The sequence below is a fragment of the Drosophila novamexicana genome, unplaced genomic scaffold (assembly GCF_003285875.2).
Source record: "Drosophila novamexicana strain 15010-1031.04,08,12 unplaced genomic scaffold, DnovRS2.1 tig00000689-arrow-pilon, whole genome shotgun sequence".
NCBI classification, from domain to species: domain Eukaryota; kingdom Metazoa; phylum Arthropoda; class Insecta; order Diptera; family Drosophilidae; genus Drosophila; species Drosophila novamexicana.
Window position 1 is genome coordinate 897292 of NW_020824818.1, and position 27916 is coordinate 925207.

Sequence of the window (27916 nt, forward strand, 5' to 3'; positions counted from 1 at the left end):
TTCAAATAAGTGTTATCAACATTTCATTCTAAAGAGAAAATGTTATCTCAATAAACCAAAGTATCAAATTAACAATTCAATTACAAAAAAACGATAGTTTTTAAAATTTGTGTACAATACTTGTTTTCTCTTTTTTTTTTTTATTCACTCAGCCACTTTAAATTACTTTGTATTTTATACATACAGTATATATATATTCATATAAAAATAGTTCTTCAATTTTTCATCAACTATCGATTAAACGTACTTATATATTTTATACTACTAAACAACACCCTAACCTAAAACAAAGTATTGCATATATATACATATGTCTGCATAATATGTATAATAAAGATAACCAACAAACTGACAACAGTACGTGCTATGTTTAGTATAAACTTTAGAGCAAATCCTTTGACTTGATTTTCTTTTTCATTTCAGCTCAAAAAAAATCATAAGAAAATATAAAAATAGATTGCAATTGCGTGTTTTACAAATTAAGCAACAATTTCCAAAATACCTACTTAAAGTCTAATAAAAACGGTATCAAAAAGTTCAAGGCAATAACAATTAAGTAAGTTTTTGTGTTTTGATTTTTTTAGCACTTAGCAGCTAGCAAGACGGGGCCTGTAGAGGTGATGGGGAGGAGACATTAGGATGGGGAAGTAGAGTGGTGTATGTGTGTAGCTAAGATTATTGCACCAGTTAATAGCCCGTTTCGGGCTCCTGTTTGAGCGTCATGCGACATGGCTCTGAAAAAGAGAGTGGACGCAGATTAGTTTCAGACATTATATATAAAGATTTAGAGCTACACACCCATCACATAGGTGGGCGCCAGCAAATCCGGCGCGCGTATTTTAAGGGGCGTGCGGCGCAACATCTCGTCAGCGCTGCTGCCCTCGCTGCGATTGTATTCGTTAAGCGTGATATCCGCCGGATTGCGCATGCCCAGGCCGGCATCGACCGGCGATGAGGCCACTCTTTGGTAGGGATGCACTCTCTGCGGACTGTGCATTAGCTGACTCTTGTGCTGCACATTGTATTGACGGGCCGCCGTGGCATCCATATAGGCGTTCTCCTGTGACTTGGGACTGCAGGCGGCGCTGCTTAATGGGGGCGTTACAGCAGCCGTGGGGGTGGCAGCAGCAACAGCAGCGGCAGCCGTTGCCGCATTGCTGGCCGCATAGGCGCGGAATGTATCCTCCGCATTGTTGGCTTCGATGAGCGCCTGTATATGCTGCACGTCCAGATCCAGGCCATGTGTACCACTGCTGGCTGTGGCCAAAGTGTCCAGTGTGGAGCTCACCTGGCTGCCATCCAGATTGCCGACATGCGTAGGACTTTGGTAGTCGTTGGACTGATTGGGCGGCGACAGCGGCAGCGAATTGTCGGCCAGCTCACCTGTTGGCAGTCAAGGATATATTTAATAAACTGTTATAGTTGAGATTATGGCATCCACTTACCACCCAGCAGCATCTCCTGCAGCAGCGAGTCGATGTGCGCCACGCCAAAGATTTTGGCAAATTGTATTTGTTCGATCATCTGCCAGGTAATCGACTGCAGCACCGGCAGGATGAGCAGGATCTCACCAAAGCGACCACGCGACTCATATTGTCGGTCTGAAATGTAATCCTCCAGATTGTTGAGTATCTGATGGCGCAAGGATTTGATGCGATGCGGCTCATTGAGACCCTTGGCATCTACAATTAAGCAAGCAAATTAGTTTTATTTGGGACAAAATAATTTTCTAAATGTCTGTCTGATAGAGGTTCACATTATAAAATTAGGGACTGCGTTTCTTAAAAGACACCCTTAAGAACGGAAAATGAGCTACAGTTTAATTGTTACACAAACAGATATTAATTGATACATGTTTAATCGATTTTTGAAACTCTGCTTCCAATATCAGAAAATGAATATACAATAAGTTTAATATGCGATCGTTGTTGAGATCTATGCAAAAATCTCTGCCGCGTTTAAACGGTTTAGAGAAATTCAATCTACAGTCGGAATATGAATGCAAAACTTTGGTCGACTACATCTCTAATAGCAGCTGCTAACATATTTAAAACTCCACTTACTGGGATCAAAGAAGACCAATGCCTTAATGCAGGCAAATTCGGTATCATCGATGCCAACATCCTTCATAACAACCACCAGTTCATCAATGATGCGCGCTCCAATACGCGATATATCCAAATTGGGCGAGACATGTGGATCTGCAATTGCAGGTAGATATAAAGATAGGGGGGGATTAGCTAGGAACACGAACAAGTTAATTAGGTTCTGTCTTACCTGGACAATGCCTGGTGATGACACAGTTATTGCTGAGCAGCAGCACATCCTTCAGATGCATGGAGCGACGCGAAAGGCCCAACAGCAAATGCTCGCCCGCATGGGCGCGCAGCAGTGCCACCTGATCGTCCAGCTGGAGTTCATTGAAGGCCGGTATCTGTTTGGCCCACTCGACTAGGGTCAGCAGCTGCTGTTTCATGGACTCGCACACATCGTTGATGCTGGCAAATTGTTTCGTCGAGAGATCCTCATTTATGTTCGGCTCCATGGCGGCACCAGCCTTCGACTGGCGTGATTCGTTCTCCGCTTTGACCAGCGAGACAACGGATAAGCCATTGCCCGGATCGGGATCATCGTTGGAGGTGCGTCGGCAGCTGATCCGATCGCGTTCATTTTGCACCGCCTCCTTTTTCATGCCCGCCTTGAAACATTTGCGCAGACGACAATAGCGACATTGATTGCGCTTATCCTTGTCCACGACGCAGTTGCGCGAGAATCTGTGCGGGCGCAGACTTATAGATGCTTTCGTTGAGCATATCTTGTAGCTACACTCACCTGCAGGTATACTGATGATTTTTGCGCACGCTGCGCCGGAAGAAGCCTTTACAGCCGTCGCAGCTGGAGGCGCCATAATGCTTGCCCGTTGCCCGATCCCCACAAATTGCGCATACTGTGGGCGATTGCTGTTGTTGTTGTTGCTGCTGCTGCTGTTGTTGTTGTTGCTGCTGCTGTTGTTGCTGCTGCTGCTGCTGTTGGCTGTTGTTGCCATTGTTGTTGTTGTTGTTGTTCGGTGAGTACATGTTGTTGTTATTGTTGTTGTTGTTGCTGGCGTTGCTGCTGCCATTACAGAGCGTAAAATTCTCGCTGCTCTGATTGCTGCTGTTGCTAAGGCCGAGCACAACGCCATTGGGACTGAGGGCATGGCCAATCGGCGAGCCAGCGGGATGACCCACCGGCAGCGCCTCCGCATGCATTAGTTGACTTTCCGCCGATTCTGTACAGGAGAGAAAGCAGGTAAAATTTGAATCAAAAAACGCACAAAATAAATAAATAATTTAACAATAGTTCGATATTCATTGTAGTCAAGCAAAACTGTTTTACAGTTTACAGCTTAAGCATTACAGATACAGATAAACAAATGCAATAAGCGTATGTGTAGTTTGAAAAGCACTGGTCAAAAATCTGATGACCAGCAGAGTCGCTCAAAACAAAAAAAATAAACAAATAAGAAAACATTTGTATACATGTATGTAGATGCGTATATCAGCCTATGTATGTACATATTTATATTTAACGTTGTAAGGCTGCATAGCAAATATTAAAATTACAAATTGCAGCACAAAAATAGCAGTTGGACAAGCACTGACCAATATGCATGTACACGCAGCTGAACAGCACTGCTTACAGTTTGAGTAGCCCACAAGTTGTTTCACAGTTTCACAGTTTGTTAGAGGTTCACTTTCTTTGCATGCGCAAAATGCAGTATTCGTATTGCGCAGTTTGAGGGGAACTGATCTTAGACTTTTTAAGCTACTCAAAAATATTTATAAAGCATACATTTTTATATAAGTGTGTACCAGAAAAACAGACACAAGGTAAATACTATAAATTAAAATGGCAACAAATCGCGCAATAACACAAATAGCAAAAAGAAAACACACATACACATACACACACACACACACATGAGCACACACCATCACTTGAGGCTGAATTGCTGGCGCTGCTGTCCCGTCGTATACGTCGCCGTTGCCTTTGGTGCTGTCGCCTGACCATTGCCTCCTCATCGTTAACACGCCCACCATTGGCAACCCCTTTGCTGCCACGCAACAGAATACTGCCAACGTCGCGACTAGTAGGAATTTTAACTCTACCGGACTTGCGCACCATTTTAGTGCTACTGATTAATGAAAACACGCAGCGACGAGACGACACGAAATTTTTCACTGAGCGCGCTGGCTGGCTGCCTAGCTGGCTGACCGTGCACACAGCGCCAAGCCTCTGCTGCGGTCGCTGTCGCTGCTCGCAACGCCAGTGCCGCTGCCCCATATCCATATCGTATGTTTCGGCTTTCGCTCTGTGTCTCTGTCTCTATTCGTGTACGTTTGTGTGTGACTGTGTGCGTTAATCGACGCTTAAATCAATTCACTGTGTTTGCATATGTACATATTTTTGTCGCTGTGTGGCGCTCTCAGAGAGTGCTCAAAACCAGACTTGGAGCGCACATGAATGCATGTTTGAAGAGAAGAGAGACAGCCACACGCTCACACATACATACATAGGTAAGGCATTAATTTTGAAGACAACGCAAGCAAAAGCATGCGGGAAGGCAAGCACATAAACAAATAAATAAAAAAAAAAGCCGGCTTTAAATTGAGAATTCTCTATGGGCTTGTGTGTGTGAGGGCGAGAGATAGACACAGAGAAACAGAACCAGAACTACACAAAGAAAAGCTGCTACGATAAAAACAAAAACAAAAAGTCGTCTATAATTTTAATGTATGCATTGGGGACTGTGGAATATTATGAAAAAACAATACGAAATTTATGAAAAAACAAAACCAGAACATTTTTCATTGAGTGTATAAGCCCAATTGAAATATTACCATGAACATATTATAAGTCTATAATGTCTATGGTATAGAATTTTAATATAACCGATTATTTTAATCACACTAAAAATTATTGGGTTGCTTATAAAATTAACGTAATAAATATTAATTAGTCACAACTGTCAACAAATCCGTATCAGAAATAAAAATAATTAATAAATATATATTATAATGTATTTACATGTTAATCTTATATTATTGAGCGTAGGATTAAAATATCTATTTTTAAATAAAAATGAATTGCAAGTTTAAGATTTATCACTATGATTCAACAATTAGTATAGGTCGAGATATGTGTATATTACTAATTAGCACTCATTTATCTAATATACATTCGGTGATTACTAAATACACAACTTAACACTTTAGTTCAACAAACTCGCAGACATTGCAATTAACACCCTTTTCACGCCTAGCCAGAACTAACCCACCCACCCAATCACTAATTGTCATTTGTTGTTGCAAAAGAATACTTGAAGATTGCACTTGAAAGAGAAAATAGTGCAAATACTTTGAATTTTGAAGATAGAAGTCAGAAGATGAGCACTAAAGAGAATAAAAAGTCAACAACAAATTTTGTTATGAACATTTTTTATCTTGCATTTTGTTTTGCTTTTTTTAAGCTTTTATTTATCCAAAAAATAAAGAAAGAAATTCCTATATTGTGGTGCCATAAATTACTTTAGTTTTGCCATAAAGCTCGCTCGCTCGCTCGGTGTGTCTGTCGTTGTCTGAGAGAGTTGCCAACTCGTTGTTGTCAATTCTCGCTAGCGCATAAATTTGTGCAGCGTCATCGTTAGAGCTCAATTTTTTTTGATATGCTGCGTCACCGTTAGTTCTGCAAAACGAGAAGTTGTTGTTGTTGTTGTTGTTGTTGTTGTTATTGTTGCTGCATGTTTTCTTCTTAGTTTCTTGTTATAGATTCTTGTTGTTGTTGTTGTCCATATCGATTCGTAATCTGAGATTAAAAATACCCACCCCTCAACGCTTGCCTTTTCAATTTCTTTTTCGAATTTTGTTTGTATTTCGTTTTCCATTTTTCGCAAATACTTTTTATTGACAATCCATAAAAAAGCTCATTCGAGTGCCGCTGATAAGCGCAACAAGTGATACACAATGTTGTTGTTGGCGCAGAATGAAGCGGATGTATCTATTAGTTTATGAAGCTCTAGTCTGTTCATTTTATATTTACCTATACGGCGTTCGGGTCGAGCCCCCGAAATACAATATGAAAAATGGTAACTGAGTATAGATACTTATGTATCTAGATATATGTATGTATATATATCTAGCTTGTTTTTGTATTTTCGAGTTGTGTAGCGCGAATATTAATATTTATAGCAAGGTTCTATTAAAAATGTACTGTTGTGTATAAAGCTTATGATGATTCTATATACAATTAAAAAGCAATTCGAAATTGTAATGATCATTTGTTATTATTTGATATATATGTTCTTAAATCTTGTATTAAAATGAAACTCAAAAAATTCAGAGATGTTGATTTTTATACACATTTTATAGGGTTCCTAATAAGATCTGTGCATACTTTCAGCTTATGATTTTGTTCTGAGGGATTATTTGACAAGTTGTCAATAGGTTTTCTATTAAACAATTCGAATAAATTAAGTTCTTTTTCCATAAACTCAACCAAATATAAACAAGCGCACATACGTTTATAATAGATGTACATCTATCCATATCTTTCAACATATACATAAAGCTTGGCACGTACACAGATGTAGATTTGTTTGATTTTTCAAGAGGTGGATACTACATATGTATTGTGGATTTGTTTGTTGCGACTGCCTGAAAGCAAACTTTGCACGAACTACGTAATTTGGATTTTATTTTTAGCCAATTTGTTTTTTGGTTTTGTTCCTAAATATAAATTCGAACATATTTATTTGAAATTCTAAAAGAGAGATCTATGAAAATGCCAATTCGTATAAAACATCTAGCATATAACATGACAAGGTACAGTACAGTAAAATGTATGCATATTTTATTTAAATCTGTGGGAACTATAATTATTCGTATTACTATAATTAGTTAATCAGTGGAAACTGATAATAGTATCTACATATCATATGTAATTTTACACTGATAGCACAAGTGGACATAATATCGTCGTATTATGTAAATATGAGAAAAAATAACAGGAAAAACCTGTTAATTTGAATGTGAGAATATTTAAAAGAGGTAAACTAATTATCAAATCAATTCACTCTCTTAGTTGTTTTTTTGTTGATAAAATAATATTTCTTCAAAGGATTATGTGAAATTATAAGTGTATACTTTAAATTTGGGCTGATGATTTTGTTGAAGTTATCAAATAGATCATGAGAGCTTTGATAACCAACATTAAATTCCGAACTAAGACTTACTATTGTTGATTTTGTCATCATGTTTGTGTTTTAACTTTTCTTTTTTAGCTTATAAGCAAATATCTATTGTGTATATCTTTCAATATAATAAGCTCTTGAAGCACTTTTTATGTTTCTAATACACACGTTTTAATAGGTAAATATATGTAAATATATATAATTACTAAGGTTGTATCAATTATCCGTTAATCACCCATAAAATAAGTACAAGTATTTAATGAGACAGACTATAAATACTATGATCAAGAATTTCGATGGAGCTCCAAGAGATACATTAAATAATATTAAGATACGGAGTTACGGAGTAAACCTGTTTTCTTCGCGAAGAATATTTAAGAAATTTATAAATCGAAGTAGACTTTATATACTTTTAGTAAAGCTGCAAAGAATAGATTAGTGTGCCAAGGCGCGAGTGTGTAAAATGACGAAACAATGTATATATTTATATATGCATCTATATTACTCATATGATTAAATACAGTTGCCACTGATGTGTATAATAGAACAAAAATCCATTTCAACATCAACTTCAATTATTGCTTAGCGTTTTCTATTGTTTTTGTTTTATTCCATCCAGAACAACAATAACAATGAAAACAACTGACATTAGCTACATATGTAATTTCATAGCTAGCTAGCAATCTGGCCGGTTTGAACCCCGCGTAACCCCGCCTAACCCCCAGCCAACTATTGAAAGCTGTTATCGCCGCAACGGCGACTACATTTCAATAACGTGCCTAATGCCAACGCTGATAACTGCGGCGACTGAGACAATCGAGTGCGACGCAAAATGCTCGATTTAAAATCGAATCAACTGAATATATTGGTGCACAGAAATTGCACATGGGCTTAATGGGCACGAACCGTAGCATGTTTGGGCTGTCAAGTGATAGCGATTATAAAAATATATATATATAAACATATATATATATATATTATATACATATAAAAGTGAGTCAACGAGCGGAGCGATATCAGAAAATACAATTCGCTGTTTTTGCTCAATTCATTGGGAATTGCGTGCCAAAGATCAAATTCATTGGGTATGCGTAACAAAGCGAAAGAGGAAAACGTTTCCAATTGCAAGGTAAGGCCCAGAAACTCAATATACCCCCAGCCCAAGTGCTATTATCAGGCAGTATCGAGCTTGTCAACGCCCGCCCACGTTGCCTGTACATGATAGGGATAGACTGAAGCAACCTAGTTGGGGTCAGCTATAACGATCTGGCAACACTCTGTGGAAATCTAGAAATTCGCCTTTACTGCAGTGTTACCAGTGTTGATTAACTACCATCTATAATAGGATTCATTCAGGAGCATTCTCCAGTTAGGCAACATTTTTTATTATTCCCCAAAATATTACGACTGAATTTTATTTTGTCAGTTACTAAATGATTATACATTTTCGTATATATGTTTTTTTTATTGGCCCATTAACTGCGAAATGTTGTAATCACTTTACAGCCAGGCATTACATAGCATCTACATAGGTCAGCAGGCTAATTGGCAAGGTGCTGCATCTAAAAAATAGTGAATTATATAGCTGATAGAGCTGTTTAAAAATTCATTAGAACAGCCACGAGCATTGCCATAAAAAATTACAAATTTGAATAAATTAAAAACTTTTGCGTGGAATTCATAAAATCTATTTAAAACCATATAACATGCACAATTAACGAAATAATAAGCTGAGCAATTAGCTAAGACCGGCTCATTTAAAGGTATAATAAATCATAGCTCAATTCGTAAGATGGCGGAACATATTTTAAATAGGGTATTCAGGAACTCGATCAGGGGTAAATTTAAAAGGTAAATTTTAAAGAATTAAATATTTATATGTATCTTGAATTTGGAAGCCATATTAACGGTTTCGTGAGATACTGAGATACAAAAGTATCTTATCTTAAAGACACAAGAGTATCTTAAAGACACAAAAGTATTTTAAAGATACAAAAGTATCTTAGAGACACAAAAGTATCCTTGGAATACAAAATTATCTGTGTGATAAGAAAGAACCAACGAGATACGAAAGTATTTGCCAAATACAAAAATTATAAATTATAAGATACAAAATATGTTTTGGAGATACAAGAATAAGAGTATGATCAATCTCAATCTAGAAAATTATTATTTTTAACGGAGACTAGTTTACTACGATTTCTAGGTGCTAATGCAACACCTTGCCAAAGCTGATGATGTTATTTGAGCTGTAAAAATGTAAAACAACCTTGAACTTACAGACCCCATCAGTCTATCTATAAAAAGATGCTGATGAGTGGGATGACAAAAGAAAACAAACATTCCAAATCGAATTGTCTTACATTATCATAGTGTGTAATGTCCAAACAGAACCATATCGGTAAACCCCACTGCAAATGCAAAGATAAAGTTGAGCTCATCCGTATGTGTACATTTGCCCGGACCCTGTCCGGCGTATATTCCGATGTTTTATTAGAGCCCATGCGAAGGGCTCTGTCACGTCATTGTCACCTCTTTGTCAACAATAATTTGTGTCATCTTATTTATTTGTATATTATCTTAGATGAACTGCAATAATGCTAAACATTAGAAATTGTTGTTAATATATGTATATATTGCGAGAGACCCCATGACGATCGGCCGATCAAAGATATGCCAGATTTGTGAATATCTTAAAATCACAACATGTCATTGTGAAAGGGCTTAACCGACAAATATTTAAATAGAGCTAACTAGGGAAATGCCAGGAATAACGGATGCGCTCACTGTTACAGGTAATTCAAAAAGCGGATCGTTTAGCGAGCGGTTCCGAAAAGCAAATACGTGAATATAGTTGCACCTGCTCCACAATTGTTGCACATATATGTATATATTATATCTGAGCGACACTTGCATTGTACTTTTTTTAAATATTAAAATGTTTTTGAAGCGGACTTGAACCAATTAGTTGACGTCGCTCAAATGTAAGAATCAACTTTTTATATTGAAATTATCATTATTTTTATGACTAATAATTGCGCGCATATTGTCTATAATTAAAATGCTAAAAGCGTCTCAATTAAATTGTTATTAACAAAAAGTCAAAGCGGCTGGCACAATAAGCTGGACCAATCATATAGCATTTGCTGCTTTTTTTAATAACTTCTATAACGATATGTAAGCAGGCTAGTGTATCTGTATCTGTATCTGTATCTATATCTTTAGCTGCAGCTGTATATGTATCTTTGTGTGTGTGACCGGCTATCAAACGACCTGGCGCCTCGTAAGTAAAAACCAGCAAAAAATACCTCGTCAAGTGTAATTTCCATTAACTATGTTTGCTATGGTCTTAGTGTCTTGTCTTTTTAATTGGGCGCTAACGTGTTTCAGATACATTTGTATCTCCAAACAGAGGCTGTGTGCAATTAAATTACGTATTTGCCTTGAACTGCGCTGCCAATGACGGCGACACTTAGAACTTGACTTGTCTCAGCAATCAGCTGCTCGTATAAACTAATAAGCTTTTCCATTAAGCCCAGCCTCCTCATATATACTGTATACTGTATCTCAAAACAGCATCATCTTTTTATGGCCAACACCTTTGAAGCCACGTTTTATTCAACAGGCCACGATTATGTGATCGACTTCATTATGTTTTGGCTAGTCACGATGATTGCCCCAAAAAACCAGAATCGAATTCTCAGTATGATAAGCCGAAAATCGTCTGGGGGTGAGCATTTTTGTCTGGACCTACCCCAAAAATAGATTTGCAGTCAATAAGATTAGAATGCAAAGTTCAAATTTCGTTTGCTATCGTTTTGATTCTTGGCTATCAAATATTTTCATGATATGTTTAATTAGAAAAGTTTTATTACTTCGATTTCATGAGTGTAAATTAAAAACCTGTTTCAGTACACTGACCGAAAAATATCATATATTTAGAAGATATACGTTAGTTTTTTAAATTTTGACATATATTTTTTTAATCACTAAATCTATATCTGCTTAAGCAAACTGCGTGAAAATTTGCACGTGAAACACAAATGTGCACAAATATTGAAATAATTATAAGATACAAGCTCTGAATCTAACTTTTATGCATACTTTTTCTGCAAGATATTTTTGTTTTTCTTAAGACGTTGTTTCTCTTGAAATATGACTAGCATTTTATAATATTAAGTAAAACAGATGACAGTAACTCTAAATGTCAAAATTTTTGACAGAATCAAAAGCTAGCACAACTGGCGAATGCGATTTTGATGTTTTTTCAATCTTAGATGCGAGTTATTCATTTGTCAATCTCTCTTTTAAACAACCTCTACTTGTTTTTCTCACCGTGTACATTTTGAGATACTTATGAGAAAGCTTATCATATGTCGCATTTCCAGTTTGTATGATTGACCATTAAGCAAGAACTTATTTTTGCTCCTGAATCAAAGACTTTTGGCATTGTTTTTTCTAAGCGTTATCAGTTTTAATTATGTAGCCTCCCCAAGTGTGGGGCTTAACGAATACTTTGCGATTTTTACTTTTATTCTGGTGTTATCAACTCGTAATTACGCTAGTTTTTTGAGTATGTCTCAAGTTCAAGTGCCCCACACTTTTAACTGCTTAAATGCGCCATTTTATTGAAGTGTGCGTGTGTATCTGTGTAACTGTGTATCTGTGTGTGTAGACATGCCTAGTATTTCCGGTTGTATCACCGCAAAGAGCCAACCTATTGATTATTTTATTAGGTAGCTGAATAATTACAAGAAATTAACTTCGAGTACGTAAAAGCAACACGTGCAGTTTAAATAGTTGCTGGGCGGGAGTCGTTGTGATTACAAACGAGTATCCGATACTCCGCAGTCTGGAGGAGGGGAGCTCATCAATAATTTGACGTATTCGCATTTGCTATGGATGCAATTAATAATTAATTAAAGCATTCGTGTGCGAAATGCCAATGAAAACAAAATAATAAAGCCATAAAAGATCAATTAAAGCTGAAATACTCTAGACTCTACAGTCGAAAAACTCAAAGATACTCTCCAAAAACTTAGCTAGAGCCAAATAACTCGGAAAATGTCAGAAATACTTTTCAAATATAATTATGCAGCAATAGAAGCTAATATTAATCAAATAAACAATATACTTACAATTAATTGTACAACTATCTTAAAGAAGAATTTCTTGAACTTGTAGTAGAGAGCATTTAGGTATTTAATATTTTTAGCAATCCATTTTACGTAATATTGTTTTCATGTTAACTAAGTTTAGTCTAGATAAATGTAGATACCGTTGTGACACGGCATAATGAAATCCATTCTCAATTACAATTTGCTGTTAATTGTTGTTTAATGTGTTTTTATTTGCAAATGCATTTTTAATGGAGCTCGGAATATTATGCATTTTTAGATCAAAGTATATTCAAATGAATATTTATAATGTTTTCAGTCCTCTTTTCACTTTCAGACCTTAATAAACATCTGATGCCACATACCATTCCGCTTAAAAGAACGTAAAATCATAATTCTTGTTGCTGGCTTTCTCTTTTTATGGTTGCTGTGAACAAAATCTAATCGCCAAAGAAGAGCTTATATCTAAATGCAAGGCCTAATCTCTGATAAGCGCTGCAATAAAGCTGACTTATCACAGGGGGGTTAGGCAAAACAAAAAGAGAAGTATGATAAAACTTGTATGATGGATCATAAAGTATATATGTTTATTATTCCCAGATATGGTTTAAAATTTTAGCAGAGGGCTTGACTGCGTTTTGCATATTTGGACACGGGCCAGAGGTAATTTTTTATATAATAGCCAAAAGTGGATTTTTATAGATCGCGTGATTTGGCGTGTGTTAAAAGCAAATACATCAGTTATTTTTGGATTTCATGTCAAAAACCGCGCCATTAAAATGTATCTTATCAGAACGAAGCGAATGTACGCAAGCAAATCACAAAAAAAAAGCCAAAAACAAGAAATTAATGATAGAAGCATAATTAGTTGCTCAGCAACGAAGCTTGAATGCTCTTTTAATTCATTTTAATTAATTATTTAATTAATTTTAAATGTTACATTTAATTTGCGTGTCATCTGCTGCATTTGAATTTAAAGTAAATTCTCAGCTTTTTGCTTTTTGTTGAGGTAATGCATAATTTTGTATATATTTTTAAAAGTTAACCTAGGGTATAACAAATCTGTCATGTCGTGTGTAATAACCTTATCAGGAATGTATATTTGTGATTTGCATCAACAGCTGAATTAATATAGTCCATTTGTCTTCAATCTATCCTAATGAAACTTGGGCTAGATCAATCTGCGAATATTGTATGTGGCTGTGGGGCATTGTATTGTACATGTGCTATATGTCTGCAAGGGCGTTTAATCTACGGCGCACCGATAGTAACTGTTCTTTCTTATTAAAATATGTGTTTTTTGGCAGAGATAAGCGAAGTTCAGCTGCACCCACCAGGTGTTAAAAACAAAAACAAATTACGTTGTGCCAAAAGTATGCTACAGAAATGCGATTACCGAGAAGAAATTAAGATCAGAAATGGTCTTTTGTAAACTTTAAGCTGCGTATGATATTTGGGACTTATAAAAAAAGTATGAATTTAAATAAAATAAACATTAATATGTTTCAAATTTAGCAGCTTTTGTTCATTAACCAGGTAATAATGATTCCAGAAGTTAAACTTTTAAATTACAAATGATATTCTTTCTGGGTATGCGTAGATAAGCATAAACAAGCTAACCATGAAGTCTATTGGCCCATATACACATACGTGGATATAAAATCAGAGATATACAGCTGGATATATGTATGTGTTACAAATGATAAGTTATATCGAAAACTCGACTCGACGTTGCACAATTGAAGCCATATACGATTAGATGATTGGAGCTGATTACAATTGCCCAAGTGACTCAGTTACTCAAGAGAGTATTAGAAATTCTTAGAAGATCCGTTCCCGAGCTGAACTCACCCATCATTTGTAGTATATTCTCCTCCAATAGGAATGCATCGTCGTAGCCCGAATTTGTTAAATTTTCGGTTTTCATATTTAACAAATTGGGCAACATTGAGGCGTACATTGAGTTAACGTTGGATTCCTCGATAATAGTACGGAAAATAGTTAGAAATGCGCCGGTCTGAGATTGAAGACGCGACAATGGGCAAATATTTGAAAATCCTTCACACTTGGTGCAAATTTATTTTCTCACAAATTGCTGTTGGCGCATATTTGTTGTTGTTGTATATTTTATATTTATTTTTTATACACACACACACGCACACTCGCACACACACTTAAGTAAAGTTCAATATTTGCACAAATTAAAATTGAAAATAGCGAAGACGACACTCAAAAGCCAGCGGCAAATGTTTTCGACGATATATTTATGTATATATATACATATATATGTGTATAGGAGGTGGTTTGGGTGGGTTAACGAGTTGCACCACATATGCAATGCAAATCAATTAGGGTTTTGTGTTCTTTTTAATATTATTCTATTTGCTTATCACAGTCCTTTGCGTTGACTTTATGCTAATCGGTATTTCTTATAGGCTGGCTAGGCAACCTGCCAAACATATGTATATATATATATATGTATATTCTGTGAGTTCGCTCGATCCCGACCGGCACAACACGGCGCTTTCTTTCGGTCTAATACCGGGTAGTCTCTCGGTGCTCTATGTATTATAACCGCCCAGTGCGAAACACTGACTAAACCTCAAATAATGTTCTCAGCACGTACTAACTGTCTTAATATTATTTGTTGTAGATATAGAAGTCAACGTCGGGCGGCGACTCAGCAACGACAACGACGCAGCCGTCGACGTCGCAGTCGATCAGTCAGCGTCGCTGTCAACGTTAACGTCAACGTCAGCGACAACAGCAGCAGCCGCTGTTGCCGGTGCCAGTGCCGGTGCCGATCGCCGTTCGTTTGGCTCTGTCCGAGCCGCACAGCAAGCACATAAAGTTTATTAAATATTATAGCCATTGTTGTTGTTGTTGTTGTTGTTGTTGTTGTCGTCGCTGTTACTGTTGCCTTAGCAAAATTGTTAACAATTTACGCCGATTACAGGTCGGCTCGGCTCGGATCGCCTTGTTCTCGTGCCAGCCAACCGATTGCCAATGAGGCATGCGCAGTCGACTTACTCTGCTTTCTGCGCTAGCCTCTTATCAATCTTTTGCTACTATATAAATGTATATATATATAAATGTATATATATATATATATATTATATACATACACACAGTTCTAATTGTTTAATGGCTGTCATACACATGTACATATAAAGTGTCGCACATAAACAACAACATGAATAGCATACAATCATTTGAGGCACTTTGTTTTTATTTATTTATATTTTTTTTTATATTTGCAGCGCGATTATCGCGACTGTACTTCAGATTTACCTACGCATTTTGGCGAAAAAAAAAACTTTGGGTGTGTTCTACGAATTGAAGGAGAAAGCAGAGCTTTATCTTATTGTGATTCGCGAATTATCATATCGGATTTTTTGAATATATTTTGATTTTGAATGTTTTTCTACGCATGACCATTAAAATTAATAAAAAATGTGGTAAAGTGCTCCCTTAGAAATTACAACTATTCGAAATAAGAATTATCCAGAAATTAAAAAAGTCGTTTTCAGACTTTTTTTTTTTTAAATGATTTTGTTTGTTGTATAGTTAATTGGTTAATTTTTTCTTAGTATTTTCTAACAATATGGAATCTTTTTTATTCAAAGTCTAAGTACAAATTAATAAAGATTGTTGGGTTTTAGGTTTTACCAAATAACATGAAACTGGGCTAAAAGTTTGACTACTGAATTTTTGCAGTCTAAGATATTGTACTCAGGGTCCCATAAATACTTTAATATATTTTATTAGTATGTATGCAAAAGTATAGACAAACAAATATATTATGCAAAATCTTTTACATCTTCAAAACTTATTTTTTTTTGCTAAATTCGAGACCCGTTCCAGTCGAGCCTCCCATGACTATGCATATAAATATGACTAAACTCCTGACATGGGTAAACGTTAAAAATAATACACTTTCCATTTAAAGAATTTCAAAATAATACAAAGCTTAAATCATTTTGATAAGACGGCGCAAATTTGCTCTGTGTACATTTTGAAGTCGTGCATAAGACCCCAAATGGAGATTGAGGATTAAAGAGAAGCATGGAAAGGGAGAGAGACCGAGAAAGAGAAAGAGAGTTGCTGTGCGATTCAGTTAGTCACGCCTGAATACCCTAACTTGCGGCTAGATGAAATTGTCAAATGATTTGAAGCCATTTTTTCATACAACTACAATTATTATTTTAAGCTTTAATTTTATAAATTCAAATTAATATTTAAATAAAATGTTCATATCCTTAAATAATATAAATAGTTGATCGTGGGTTTTTATAAATTCAGTTGACTTAATATTCAGTTGGTATTCACCTGGTATGCGATTATTTGAATGGCAGCAAAGCAACCTAACCTACCATAAGGTCTTTACCACTTGTTAAAACAAAGCTAACAAAAATATTATGTAATGCGACACCTTTATTTGTTTTCGTTAGGGTATGTGCTGTTCGACTATTCTCTAGTTCTTATAGGAACACTCATCATAGGGGCCTCATATTTGTTGATCAGCTCACTTTCAGCTTGGCAAACAATCATATCGCAGAGCGCGGCGACAGCGTCGACTGCCTCGCTTCTTATCAGTATCTGAATCCCGGAGTTCAGTAGCGACTGGCGGCAGCGGTGACTACAAGTAGACACTTATACTAAATACACATATACATATGTATTTGTATATATATGTATATTATAGGTCGCTCTGCTTGTTGATAATAGTTGGTGTAGTCAGCCAAGCTGAGCTGTCAAAGGCGCTCGGTTATCAGTTACGGGCCATATATATATATGCATATACATATGTACGTATTTATGAAGCAAAAAGAAAAGTCTGGATGCGAAACAGGCACAGCTCCAGGCTGGGATGGGCACGACTGTGTCTGGCAGTCGGACAACAAAAATTGTACCTAGATTAATGATTCGCTTTGATAGGCTGCCTCTGGTGCCGGTCGCTGCTTAGCTTCGCCAAGTTTTGTTTTATTTTCTACAAAGACTAAGGAATTCGCCGGTTGTTCGGCCATTCGATCAGATGTACGAGTGCAATACCTTGTTCGGTATTTCGTATACCCAGTAAAGTTGCAAAATGATGGGTATAATAGATGCTGTACAAATGCAGAAGCAGCAGATAGAAAACTTGACACGATATTTAATATCAGATATTCGCAGTATATATCAGCATCAAAAGACGCTGCTTCAAGCAATCTATCCCAGAGATCTTAAGACCCAGATACTATAAATGTGATATGTGTATTTACATTTTTCAGAGTTTTATAATTTAACCGTTTAGACACCATAAAGATTTAGGGAATATTTGACAATATCGTTTTTTTATAATAATTTCCAATTGGGAATTCTTAAAATTTCTTTAAAGGTTATTCACGCAGATCTTGGAGAACTGAGATATTAGCTATTTTGAATTATTATTGAATTATTTGAATTATTGTACAGAGGGTTGATTTGGTTTAAAACTCTTTTTGTATGTTAATGAAAGTCTCTAATAAAGTATTTTTAGATTCAGAGATCAGTTTTAGTGATCTAAAGGTTCTCTTACAAAAAAAGCAGCTGAAATTAAATTTGATTTCTAGCCCCATTGTTATATATCGAATATCTGATGAAGATGTTCGGTTAGTTCAGGATGCATTATCAGGAAATAGAAACGAAGTCATAGCACATATTTGCCATTTGTAGCGCTGCTTAGACCTGCGTATAGGGTATTAATAGTCTAGCCATTTTGTTTTTTCACGAATTTGTTGCTGCTCTTCAAAGCCGAGCTCGACGGGCGTTGATTGATACTTGTGATTCAATTGAATATGATTCGCTCGGAGTGTGAGTGCGCCTCTGCGATTGTCATTCAACACCCATGCCCCAACGGCCAGGCCATTTACTCATGCACAATCAACGCCGAGCAGAGCTAAGGCCCAGAGCCAGAGCGACGGCAGCGACAACGTTCGCGTTGCTTGTACTTTAACCGGCGCGGTTGAATACGCCGGAATTTCTGTGACGGAATCAACCGGCGTTGGCGGCGGCGGCGGCTGCGGCTGCGGTGTTTGCCGGCAATGGCATTTTTGCCGTTGTACTTTGATTTTATTTTGAATGGCCGGCATTTGGCTACGTCACGATTGAGGCTGGCTGCCGTTGGGAATGGCAATGGGTAAAGGTTGAACTTGTGACGTCACAGCGGTTAGCCAAACTGTCAATCAGGCTTGCCGCTTATCAATCCCTCACGTGATAGGCTATCAAACTAATTGTAAGTCACTTCCATCCCTTGCAGCATATGGTATTATATCATATGTATTTAATCTCATTCATAAATACTTGAATATATAATTAACCCAATTTTCCACAACTGCTGGCCATATATTAATATCTTTTTGAAAACAAAGCGTATTGCACAAGTCTACAATAGATATTGTAATCTATTGATAACTTTAACTAAACCATGTAGGTGCTTATATCATAACTTTAACCATTTTGGCATATCTCAATTTCCGCTGGAACTTGTTGCCTTATTTTGTTTTGCATAATTTAAATTAATTTAGACTATATCCGGATAGAATTTAACTGAACATGATTTGATATGGCCTAGTTAAAGCAGAGATTCAATCACTTTAACAAGACTTGATCTTATCCGATTCAACATATTTCGGAAACTACTTTTCCTCCGGTTCTGAATTGGCCTTAGAGATCTCTTGATCCTACTCGAACCACTCGTTCCCATTAGCTGTAAACATGGGCGTTCAATCATTTTTGTTTTGCAAAAAGAGAGAAACTTATTCCCACAAGTGCTTGACTGACAAATACCCATATTAAAATGAGTCCGCAACGTTCTGAGCAATGCAATCGGAGCTGCGGCATGTGCAACTGTCATATGGGGCAGAGATTGCATTAATTGCAATTACAAAATATGAGCGCATAAATATGGAAATATATATGTATGTGCATGCATATACCCTCGTATCTCGCATGCGCTACATGACGCATATGTTTTGGCTTGAAATCGAACGCACCGAAATAAATGAATCATGCGCCGGAGGAGGAGGATCGCCGCAAATTGTGCTTACTGTACAGTTGTCGCCCCTATGACAGCCAAGAGATACAGCCGGCGTTTCCTGCATGGGCGTGGTGTGTGTGTGTGTAGGAATGATTGTCTGTATGATGAAAATAATGGAAACACAACTAAAGAAATGAAAGAGCCACAAATTTACAAGTTAATTGTAAACAACTCAAAATGCTCGACTAGCAGATGCCCTGTAGTTAGAAATAAATAATTTTAATACACTTTATGAAAGCGAAATAAAACTAAGGGTAGACTAAAAGTCAGAAGTCATGTCCGATTGGTAAATACTCTGTAGACAGATGTAAAATATAATCTCATTTGTTTTTATGCTTTTTATTGAAACCTCTTTTTGGCTGATTAAAATAAGGTAAGCAAGACATGCTGCACTAGCAAATGTCCTAGAGACAGGTTTGTAGCTTGCTTTCAATTTATATTGCTATACTTAATATTGAATCTTTGAAATACAACGAGCCTTCTAATGTTTGTCATAATCAGTGCCACAATTAAGATAACCCTGTTTGCGTCATTTTACAGGGTATAATAAAATGCATGTCATGTTCATGGCATTGTTGTGTGTTGTGTGGCTTGCCTGTCGCATTTTCCCGGCCTGCGCACATGTGGACAACTGACTGCCTGTCAATTTCCAGAGAAATATGAAAATTAGCCAAGCCAAAAGACATTTACCCCCCAAGCACCCCCCTGACCAACTCTTTACCCGCTCCTCTTAACATTTTCAGTAGTTCGTTAAGTGAATTTTGTGCGAAAATTATTATTTTATTTGCATACATATTTATATTAACCATGCAAAGCAATGGAGCCGCGTTTATTTTTGCACAAGCCGATGAGTGTGAGCGTGAATCGTGAGTGTGAGTGCGAGTGTGAATCGTGAGTGTGAGTGCGAGTGTGCGAGTTGTATCCATAGGATGCACATGTGATTTGCATGTGTTGTTCGTCACCAGCGTCAGAAACAACATTATCATTAACCAATTGCAATTACAATTATTAAAGCTGTTGTTGTTGTGGTTATTCATGACAATAATGACCACCATCATGATGATCACGATGAATATTGTTGCTGATATTCATAATGTTTGACTGCAATTTACTATTTACACTTCATTAAGCGGCGACAACTTTAAGTGAAATGTGTCCACATTGTTGAGTGCTTTGTGTGCCTCTATATATGTACAGTATCTGTATCTGTATCTGTATCTGTAGCTGTAGCTGTATCTGTATCTGTAGCTGTATCTGTATCTGTATCTGTATCTGTAGCTGTAACTGTATTTGTGTTTGTATCTCGCAGATACACTTTTATTTAGAGGTGTATATAGGCGAGTACGAATCCCATAATGCTAAAAGATCTTGCCCTGGAATTGCTAGTCGGGTCTTAAATTGAGAAAAGGTGGCCGCCTAATTGGGAAATAAGCTCTAGTGTGGGGATGCATTGAGACGTGGAAACGACTAGAAAACTAACACTTAACACTTAACAGCTCGAAAAAAGTTGAGAGCTGAACTCTGCCAAATGAGATAATAGTAGGTTAAACGGTGCGGAAACAAATTTTTCAGAGTCAAGGTAATTGATTCGGAGCGGTGCTAAAAGTGCTGACATAATTGTTTTAAACATGCTTTGTCGCTTATTTAGTAAATAACTATTTCGGAGTAGGCATTTTGTTTTCGGAGTAGACTTTGTTGTTATTGTTATTGTCGCAATTCCTAAATTGTCATCAATTATATTTTTTGAATACGCTTTGACATTTGTGTGAGTTAATTGCTTTTCGGTATAAGTATTTTCGGACTGCATATTTTTCGACCTACATTTTTCTGTCTGTAAAATCCGTAAGCTATTTTTGAAATTATGGTGTTTAGTCAACATATTGTATAATACGATGTTCTATTGTATTGTACGATAATATAACAACATTTTAAGATTCTCGGAGTTAACACTCCGAATAAATGAAAATGTAAAAATACGATGCAATTTCAGCGCTTATCTTAATTAATTGATCAAATGATATTTGTTAACTGAAATCCCATTACAATCTCATTAATTTCTTTCACTTCCCAGAGATATTTACTTAACGAACTGTGCGACATTATCGGAAGTTCTGGATTCGTTTCAAGAACCCAAAAGCAATTGCATATTTGTTTACATTTATGAAAAATGACGCAATACGCTTCAATTATCTTCTTGAAAATTAATGAGTGTCCGAAGCGGATATAAAAAAAAGGAAAAAATAATAAAATATATATGCTCATCTACGAGCGAGCAATGTTGATATCTTCAAGTATATTTCTTAATAGGCAACCAGCACGGAAATACTATCTAGATAGCCGTTAAAATTTTTAATTATAATTATAAGTAGACCAATAAAAAAAGAATAAAAAAAAAAGAAGAAAACAAAACCTTATTAAATCGGGGCAAATAGGCAGAGGAAAGAGACAAAAACGAAATCAATGCAAAAATCAATTGAGTTCGCGTCACGGCGATAACCTCCTTATAATATCAGCGCCGAGAACTGTCTGGCAGTTAAATATATATATATACACACACACACACACACGCATGCATATATATATAGAAGTACAGGGTGTATACCGGGTAAATATATTAAGCTATAGGTCGTGCTGTTTAGCCGGTCAGTCAGTTGCCTCAACTACTTGGCATGGGTTTTATTTTTTGTTTAGCTGTTTGTCTTTTGCATAATATCCGATTCATTTCAATGCTGGCGCGGCGCTTGAAAATCAAATTAAGTGCGAGTCCGAGTGCGTTTCAGCTGAAAATTGTTTTCGTCATGTCAGCGCTGCGCTCAAAAGGTGACACTACAGAACCAGCCCAGTCCCTGACTGGCCCCCGGGTCTGCTCCGTCAACATCTGGCCAGCCAGCTATAAATATTCAACAATTAAATGCTGGGCTATGTCTAGGGGCTTGAGCTTGAGCCCAGGCCCGGGCCCGGGCCACTTCAGATCGCTTGCGACTACGGCAGCGGATCTGGCTAGGTTTTATTTTCCAAGTTTTTTGTTTTGTTTTTGTTTTTGTTACTTTTTAAGTCGCTTGCGTTTGCTATTGCGCATATTTAACCCTTCGGGGTTAAGTTAAACATTGCGCTTACGTTTTATTTTGTTTTATTTTGCGCGCGTTTTTTTGCGATTTATTTTCCATGTTCTTTTTTTTTTTTTTTGTTCGTCCGGACAGCAACATTGCGAGCCGTCTTGTAAAACTTCAGCTGAGCAAGTATTTTTTTTATTTGTAATTATTGGATCGTAAAACAATTGCTTATATCACGACTAATCAGTGTTTTAATCTGCTCGCCAACAACACGTTCTTGCTAATCAATAAACAAATTATAAACATTTACAATGATTGCGCTCGTCTGGCTTATCAAGTTAATCAAGGCTATCTCGCTTCTATTTATAATTCTCCCCCCTAACATACTCATAAATTTTTCCAAGCACTATAGCCAATACAAAATATTCAAAAACGCAATTCGAGCACCTTTCAAATTTTTTGTTTTGGGCGTTTTGGGCCAGGCACGTGCCACGTGCAAGGCAACGATTAAGTAAAATTGCTGACCTGAACTTTTGAGCTAGTGACCTGCAAATTTCGGATTGATTAAAACTCGCTATGAATTGCGTTCTACCCAAAACATCGTTAAGTATGTCTATGGGAGTTTTAACTAAACATAGACGTTTACTCGATTTCGGAGTTCTATTTCAAGAGTATGATCGACCATATTTTAAGGTTAAGGTTTTTAAGAATTGTATCTTACTTTCTTATGTAGACAATTTTTCAATTAATTAACTTACTTCTTACGATTCGGACGAAGTTTGCAGTAATTTTGGACTTATTTTTTTCTTTTGAAATTTCAAATGCATTATAATATATTACCATTTGATAAAATTTTACATTTTGTGATAGTAAAATTATGTTTTCACGAACATTCAACGATTAATTCTAAGTCATTGACTAAAAAATCCGTTTCAAAGTAAGATAATTAATGCCGTAACTATACTAAGTAATTTTCGGAGTCGTTTCGCTTTATCACATATGCAAGTAAATATTGTATCCCTACAATAATTAATTAGTTTTACAATGATTTTCGCAAGTAGACCGAATCTATTTCGAATGATTTAGGATCATGGTTCAGATAGGATTAAAATTTATGATATTGATCAATTGATTGGTTATCAAATTGTGCCTAATGGGACGTTTTAGTTATAATGGTGCTCAAAAGTTAATGTCTAATAGCCATTATTTGATATTTTTATATTTCACTCACCGTGCTCATTTAGCTCCTGTTCCATTTGCTCCACTTTGTTAATCTCCATTAGCTGCTGTCCATCGGTAATTGTCAGATCTTGTGGGTGCTTCATAATTCTTATCGAATACGATTTACAATCATGTGCGAGTCATGCTTAGCAACTGTAAACGAACCAAATGATAAGTGGTCAATATATTTGAGGTAAATCAACACGAAAGCTGTAATACAGCTAGTCAAACTAGTCTATCAATATTCTATATATGTGAGTGCGTATTAAAGTTTTAATGGGTTTCCGAACACACGATAAGCCATCAATATCGTCCATATAATTTTTATATAAATAAAAAGAACAACAAGTTGGTTCTGCTTACATGACAGTCCCCCTGGGCGAAAATGGGGTGGGGGCAATTTTATGATTCTGCTGATATTTTTATATATATATATATATATTATCACCCACCTGCCTGGCAAAGGCGCTATCTGTAGCTCTAGTTGGCCAGTTTACGGGCTACTCATAAACCAAAACAACTCTATGACACACTCCATGCGGCGAGCTATTGCTGACTCGTAGCGCCGAAATAAATAAAGTACATATACAAATATATTGAAATAATAATCGTTTCAAGCCCGTCCAGATAAATGCCCAAAAAGCGACTACGAGACTCCACCGAAAGAGCTCTCCTTATGTCTCTATCGGTGGCAATGCGTCAAAAAACACAAAACACAAATAGAAAAGAGAACAACAAAATTCGCGTTCACTGATAAGGCGGGAAAACAGGGAATTTGTGATTGTTATCGAACGTTTATTATTTCTTTGCAATAAATGTTCGATAAGCCAATGGCAGCTAAATACGTGGTCCTAAATATCAAATCGAGGCAACTTCAACCCGACCCTAATCACAATAATAGGTTTCGGATCGTGCCCGAAACGTGACTCGCTTTCGCGCGGCTTTAAATGTATTTAATAGGGATATCGGAAATTAGGGATACGACTGTTAAATGGGAAGGAAAAATGCATAAATATAATGCCGTCAGGATAGAATATGATAGTAAGGGGAACAAAAGGGGGTTGCAATAAGGAAGATAGGAAAGGAAAGTATAGGTATTACATGATACTATTCTAGGTTTCTTATTCTAGCCATATTCGTTACCTACTCTTTCACTATGCTTCTGTATTCCAGAATGCAATATAATGGAGTTAGTATTAGGATAGCCTTAGATCATATATTGTATGATTAGTGATACAGGACACGTCCTTTATATTGCAAGTTCATAAAGTTATTTTTAAGTTTTGAACTCAATTCAGAATGTACTTTTTAGTCTCAAGGATTTTAGAAGATATTATATTCTTACATAATTATTATTACTTGAAAAATACGTATTTCTTATTCCAAATTTCTTAAAACTATACTTTATATATGTATATATATGCTATTTTATTAAAACCAAAATCTATATTAAAAATGCATTTATATATTATTTAGTTGCCTGAAGGAAAAGCACTTTAATTTAATTTTAAATTTAATATTTTTTCAAAACACTTTCTAAGGAATACTTTAAAATTTGCATATATTATTATCATGCATTATAATATTCGAAATCCACAACAATCAGAGACCCTTTCCGACCTTTCCCCGACTAGAACTTCGAAATTTTGGCCGTATTCAAAGCCTCAGTCATGAGTCGGCCGAAGTCGGCATGGACCATGGTGAAGAGTTTAACGGCGCGTTCCTGCAGGAATTGACTGGCATCCGATAGATGTTCCGATATATTGCGCACGAGTCGCTTGCGTCCACAATTGTCCAGGGTGTAGGTCCAGAAGTCGGTGACCTGACTGAAATTATCCTCCGTATCGCCGCTCATATAGCGATAGACATCGCCCGAAACGGGACAACAGGTCTGCAGAGCGAGAGCCCGAGAGCTCTCCTTGGGTCCGCAGAAGGAGTTGGGAAAGTAATTTGGTGCTCCATCCTGATTATCGTTGACAGTCATGGCGCCATCACGCTGGAAGTTCTTGACATTCACGCGATAAGGACAATTGACAGGGATCTGCATGTAGTTGGTGCCAAGGCGATAGCGCTGGGAGTCGCCGTAGGCGAAGAGGCGACCCTGGAGCATTTTATCTGGCGAGGGCTCGATGCCGGGCACCATGTGTGCCGGGCTGAAGGCCAGCTGTTCGATTTCCGTAAAGTAGTTGGTGGGATTGCGATCCAAGACCAGTCTGCCCACGGGCAACAGTGGGAATTCCTTTTGGGGCCACACCTTGGTCACATCGAAGGGATTGAATTTGCTCTTCTTGGCCTCCTCGTTGAGCATGACCTGAATGAACAAGCTCCAGCTGGGATAGTTGCCCTTCTTGATGGCGTTATACAGATCGCGTATAGCATAGTCCGGATCATGTGCGGCCAGCTCCGAGCAGCGGCGTGTATCCAAGTTCTTAATGCCCTGATCCGTCTTCATGTGAAACTTCACATAGAACGTCTCCCCGCTGGGATTGACCATGCGATACGTATGCGCGCCATAGCCATGCATATGCCTATAGCCATCCGGAGTGCCGCGATCACTGAAGTACATGAGCAGCGAGTGCAGCGTCTCCGCGCGGAGCGACATGAAGTCCCAGAACATGTCAGGATCCCGCAGATGCGTCTGCGGATTGCGCTTCTGGGCGTGTATCAAGCTCGGGAAAAGTGAAGGATCACGAATATAGTATACGGGCATATTGCAGCCCACCAAATCCCAGATGCCATCCTCCGTATAGAATTTGACAGCGAAGCCCCGCTGCTCCCGCACCGTATCCGCCGAGCCACTCTCGCCGCAGGCGACCGAGAATCTCATGGCAACAGCTGTGCGCTTCTTGACCTTATCGAAAACAGAAGCCGCACAGAATTTGCTTATGTCGTGGGTGCACTCGAAATATCCAAAGGCTCCAGCGCCCTTTGCATAGGTAACCCGTTCGGGTATGCGTTCCGCATCGAAGTGCGAGATCTCGTCCAGATAAATGAAATCCTGCAGCAGTGCAGGCCCGCGCGGTCCCACCGTCTGTATGGCGTCCTTGACCCCAATCGGAGCACCTCCCGAACTGGTGCATTCCGTTGGGGCCGCCGCATCGTTGTTCTTGTAGTCAATTAGCTGGTTGGAGGCCGGATCACGTGAACACATTTCTAATTTCGTTAAATCGAATGGTTTATATATATATATAGATATAGATATATGAAGAGTGAGAGTTTGCAAACTATTTCCAATTCGTGTTAACTTATGAAATTTTCAAAAATATCTGTCGATTTTTAAATATAAGCTCAACGATTTGCAAACATGAGTTTTGAAGTGAATCTCAATGTTGTTTCAAGTTGAACTAAGCTAAGTTAACTTTCGAAAAGTATTTGAAAACCATTTAAAAAGAGGAAATGATTCGGAGTAAATATATGTAACGTTTCTATGAGTTCGATAAGAATCGGGTTCGTTCCCCGACACAAAATTAAAATGCATTAAATTAATAAAAAATGTCAATACAGTAAACAATACAGTACAACACATGTACATATTTGTATTATTAAAAAAAAAAACAATAATTATAAATTCGCAATTAAAACAGTTATTTCTCATAAACTTCAACGTCTGGAAATAGGAAATTTACAGAAAAAACTATTGCGTTTTTAAAAAACGAACTAAAAAATTATATTTTTTTCTTGAAAAAGAATACTTTATAATTTCTTAAAGTTTCCTAATGGAAAACAGTTTTCCAGAAAATATATTCCAAGTATAATTAGTATCTAAAAGTAACTCTACATTAACCCATGCGCTAGAAGTTCTTTTCATAAATCGGAAAAAATGGTCAATTTAAATATTTCAGCGACCTGGACCTTTGCATAGAATAACTCCTTAAATTATAGAGGGATTGATTTAAAAATTGGTTTTACTTAATAATACTGCAGCAAAAACCTTTTATTATTCGTGAAAAATGATTAAGTAACTCTGAACAACTCTCATCTAAAAATATAAAACAAAATACCTCAAACATATTTTTTTTTTTCTATTTTCTTTTCAATTAGGGAAATACAGGGAAATTCCCGCATTGAAAACATTCGCTTAGATATTAAAAAATATATATTTTGCATGTGCAAGGCACAGAAATAGGCTCTACCCTAACGTAATAACTATCTCATTTAGTACAGCTATTTGTTAATGCGGTTTTTCTATTGGCAAGATTTTGCCGCATGCAAAGCTTTAAATGGGAATCGGCCTGTT

The 27916-nt window shown here is 36.9% G+C and overlaps 2 protein-coding genes across 4 annotated transcripts in view; both read right to left on the minus strand.

Moving 5' to 3' along the window:
• Nucleotides 1-127: 127 nt before the first annotated feature.
• LOC115763299 (transcription factor HNF-4 homolog) overlaps nt 128-27916 on the minus strand; it is a 28096-nt gene continuing 307 nt past the window's right edge. Inside the window, exons 1-7 of one of the 3 annotated variants that reach the window (XM_030705787.1) lie at nt 3975-4186; nt 2833-3271; nt 2278-2774; nt 2064-2201; nt 1446-1682; nt 799-1383; nt 128-734 (exon numbers count right to left, since the gene is read on the minus strand). In XM_030705787.1, the coding sequence (XP_030561647.1) occupies nt 688-734; nt 799-1383; nt 1446-1682; nt 2064-2201; nt 2278-2774; nt 2833-3271; nt 3975-4167 (2136 nt within the window). In that variant the 5' untranslated portion in view covers nt 4168-4186 and the 3' untranslated portion in view covers nt 128-687. Of the gene's footprint in view, nt 735-798; nt 1384-1445; nt 1683-2063; nt 2202-2277; nt 2775-2832; nt 3272-3974; nt 4187-14199; nt 14433-23689; nt 23833-27916 lie in introns of those variants that run through there. The other 2 variants (XM_030705790.1, XM_030705789.1) reach the window with 2 other exon arrangements.
• Nucleotides 25195-26945, minus strand: LOC115763300 (catalase). Its single transcript, XM_030705791.1, has one exon. The coding sequence runs from the start codon at nt 26828-26830 to the stop codon at nt 25310-25312; it is 1521 nt and encodes a 506-aa protein (XP_030561651.1). The 5' UTR covers nt 26831-26945; the 3' UTR covers nt 25195-25309.